Consider the following 3,641-nt stretch of genomic DNA (forward strand, 5'->3'; position numbering starts at 1 on the left):
GGGGAACGGCGGACGAGGGGATCGGGGGGTTCATCCTCTTCCTCGCCCCCGCTCAGCTCGGGGGGCTGGGGGGTCTGCGCCGCCCCGGTGAAGGGATCGAAGGCCACGGCGTTAACCCAAGATTTGTGCCCGTGACCTCGGGCCACCACCCGCCCCTCGGCGAAGGACCAGACGGTCACCAGGTCGTCCTCGCCCCCCGTCACCACGTAACGCCCGTCGGGGCTCCAACAGACGCAGAGCAAACCCCCGAAATAACTCTTCATCATCCCCTGCAGCAGCATGGAGTCGAAATGGAAGACGCGGAGGCAACCGTCCTGGCTGACGCAGGCCAGGGGTGTCGCTGAGGGCAGAGACCCAACGGACACGTTTAGGGACAAGAATGGGGATGTTTGGGGACACGAGTGAGGGCTGAGGTGCAACTCCAGGGTGTCACTGAGAGGGAAAAGCCACAAAAGGGACATTTGGGGTCCCAAATGGGGGCATGTGGGGACACAAACGTGGACATTTGGGGACACGAGTGAGGGCTGAGGTGCAACTCCAGGGTGTCACTGAGAGGGAAAAGCCACAAAAGGGACATTTGGGGTCCCAAATGGGGGCATGTGGGGACACAAACGTGGACATTTGGGGACACGAGTGAGGGCTGAGGTGCAACCCTGGGGCGCTGCTGAGAGGAAAGCCACAAAGGGGACATTTGGGGACCCAAATCCATGTCACAGTGCAGCCCCAGAGTGTCACCGGGGGCAAAGCCCAAATCCCAAACGTTTGGGGACACAAATGGGGACATTTGGGGGCAAAACCAGGCACGTGGGGGACATGAATGGAGATATCTGGGGACACGAGTGAGGGCTGAGGTGCAACCCCAGGGTGTCACTGAGATGGCAAAGCCACAAAAGGGACATTTGGGGACCCAAATGGGGGCATGTGGGGGCCCGAATTCATGTCACAGCACAGCCCTGGGGTGTCACTGAGGGCAAAGCCCAAACCCCAAACATTTGGGGACACAAACGGGGACATTTGGGGACATGGCTGAGGCACAACCCCAGGGTGTCACTGGGGGGAAAGCTAAAAAAGGGACATTTGGGGACCCGAGTAGGGGAATTTGGGGACCTGAGTAGGTGTCACAGCGCAGCCCCATCCCTTGCTATGGGTGCAGCCATGGTGGGTCCCTAACGAAGCCAACCCCTAACGACCGCCACCATCTCTTGGTGGTGGTGGGGGAAACCTTGGCCCATCTCCCCGTGCCCGAGCGGTGGCGTGGCGGTGGCTCCGGAGCCGGGTCCCCCGTTGTCCCCCCCAGCGCGGGCGGGGCTCACCTCCTCGTTAAAGAGCTTGCTGGTGTCTTTCTTAACGAGGTCGAGATACTGGACCTGCCCGGCCGAGAAGCCCACCAGGAGGGCGATGGTGTCGGCGGCGGCGGTGAACTGGTTGAAGTCGTGACAGGTCGGCTGCGTCCCCTTGTAAATGCGTTTGTCGATGGGTTTGTGCAGGTCCAGCGACTGCGGGGGGGACGGGGGGACACATACATGGAAGGGGACGTCACCCAGGGGGGTGTCACCCACAGGGGATGTCACCCAGGGTGGGGGACACAACCCTGATCCCACCCCAGTGCTCCAGGGAGGGTCCTTGTCACCGTCACGCTGTTGCCTGGGCCAATCACCCCTCTGGGCCAGGGCCCAGTGCCACCGCAGACGGCTCCTGGGGTCACCGTTACCGGTCCCGGCGTCACCGTTACTGTCCCTGGTGTCACCATTACCAGCCCTGGTGTCACTGTCTCCACTGTCCCCATTAGCAGGTGGCACCTGGGGGGCCTGGGGTCACCACTACTGGCCCCAGTGTTACCATCCCCATTAGCGGGTGGCTCCTGGGGGGCCTGGGGTCACCGTTACCAGCCCTGGTGTCACCATCCCTCCTGTCCCCATTAGTGGGTGGCACCTGGGGGGCCTGGGGTCACCACTACTGGCCCCAGTGTTACCGTCCCCATTAGCGGGTGGCTCCTGGGGGGCCTGGGGTCACCGTTATACCACCCCCAGTGTCAACGTCCCCCCATCCCCATTAGCGGGTGGCTCCTGGGGAGGCCGGGGTCACCGTTACCAGCCCCGGTGTCACCATCCCCATTAGCGGGTGGCTCCTGGGGAGGCCGGGGTCACCGTTACCAGCCCCGGTGTCACCATCCCCATTAGCGGGTGGCTCCTGGGGAGGCCGGGGTCACCGTTACCAGCCCCGGTGTCACCATCCCCATTAGCCGGCGGGGCCCTGGGGTCCCCATTACCAGCCCTGGTGTCCCCATCCCCCGTGTCCCCATTAGCAGGTGGCACCTGGGGGGCCTGGGGTCACTGTTACCAGCCCAAGTGTCAACGTCCCCCCTGTCCCCATTAGCGGGTGGCTCCTGGGGAGGCTGGGGTCACCGTTACTGGTCCTGGTGTCACTGTCTCCCCTGTCCCCATTAGCGGGTGGCACCTGGGGGGCCTGGGGTCACCATTATACCAGCCCAAGTGTCAACGTCCCCCCTGTCCCCATTAGCGGGTGGCTCCTGGGGAGGCTGGGGTCACCGTTACTGGCCCTGGTGTCACCGTCCCCATTAGCGGGTGGCACCTGGGGGGCCTGGGGTCACCGTTATACCAGCCCCAGTGTCAACGTCCCCCCATCCCCATGAGCAGGTGGCACCTGGGGAGGCTGGGGTCACCGTTACTGGCCCTGGTGTCACCGTCCCCATTAGCGGGTGGCACCTGGGGGGCCTGGGGTCACCGTTATACCAGCCCCAGTGTCAACGTCCCCCCATCCCCATGAGCAGGTGGCACCTGGGGAGGCTGGGGTCACCGTTACTGGCCCTGGTGTCACCGTCCCCATTAGCGGGTGGCACCTGGGGGGCCTGGGGTCACCGTTATACCAGCCCCAGTGTCAACGTCCCCCCATCCCCATGAGCAGGTGGCACCTGGGGAGGCTGGGGTCACCGTTACTGGCCCTGGTGTCACCGTCCCCATTAGCGGGTGGCACCTGGGGGGCCTGGGGTCACCGTTATACCAGCCCCAGTGTCAACGTCCCCCCATCCCCATGAGCAGGTGGCACCTGGGGAGGCTGGGGTCACCGTTACTGGCCCTGGTGTCACCGTCCCCATTAGCGGGTGGCACCTGGGGGGCCTGGGGTCACCGTTATACCAGCCCCAGTGTCAACGTCCCCCCATCCCCATGAGCAGGTGGCACCTGGGGAGGCTGGGGTCACCGTTACTGGCCCTGGTGTCACCGTCCCCATTAGCGGGTGGCACCTGGGGGGCCTGGGGTCACCGTTATACCAGCCCCAGTGTCAACGTCCCCCCATCCCCATGAGCAGGTGGCTCCTGGGGGGCCTGGGGTCACCGTTACCAGCCCCAGTGTCACCGTCCCTATTAGTGGGTGGCTCCTGGGGAGGCTGGGGTCACCGTTACTGGCCCCGGTGTCACCGTCCCCATTAGCGGGTGGCTCCTGGGGGGCCTGGGGTCACCGTCCCCACCCCCGGTGTCACCATCCCCACTATCCCCATTACCGGGTAGCACCTGGGGGGCCTGGGGTCACCATTACCATCCCTGGGGTCACCGTCCCCAGCCCCACTGTCACCATCCCCACTGTCCCCGTTAGTGGGTGGTCCTGGCGGGGGGGGAGGGGGCT

At 64.8% G+C, this 3,641-nt stretch overlaps 2 protein-coding genes across 2 annotated transcripts in view; one reads left to right on the plus strand and one right to left on the minus strand.

The window, feature by feature from the left end:
• Positions 1-5: 5 nt before the first annotated feature.
• LOC104133524 (dystrophia myotonica WD repeat-containing protein-like) lies at positions 6-1,814 on the minus strand (the record flags this gene model as incomplete). Its single annotated transcript, XM_035902331.1, has 2 exons — positions 6-340; positions 1,172-1,814. Coding segments are annotated over 2 exons (978 nt in total), but the record flags the coding sequence as incomplete, so codon positions are not given.
• Positions 1,815-3,319: 1,505 nt separating this feature from the next.
• Positions 3,320-3,641, plus strand: part of LOC118453101 — a 3,275-nt gene continuing 2,953 nt past the window's right edge. The window contains exons 1-2 of the mRNA XM_035902332.1: positions 3,320-3,385; positions 3,527-3,600. Of these exons, the coding sequence (XP_035758225.1) occupies positions 3,320-3,385; positions 3,527-3,600 (140 nt within the window). The remainder of the gene's footprint in view (positions 3,386-3,526; positions 3,601-3,641) is intronic.

Source organism: Egretta garzetta, unplaced genomic scaffold, assembly GCF_000687185.1.
Source record: "Egretta garzetta isolate BGI_Z169 unplaced genomic scaffold, ASM68718v1 scaffold1059, whole genome shotgun sequence".
Lineage (NCBI taxonomy): Eukaryota > Metazoa > Chordata > Aves > Pelecaniformes > Ardeidae > Egretta > Egretta garzetta.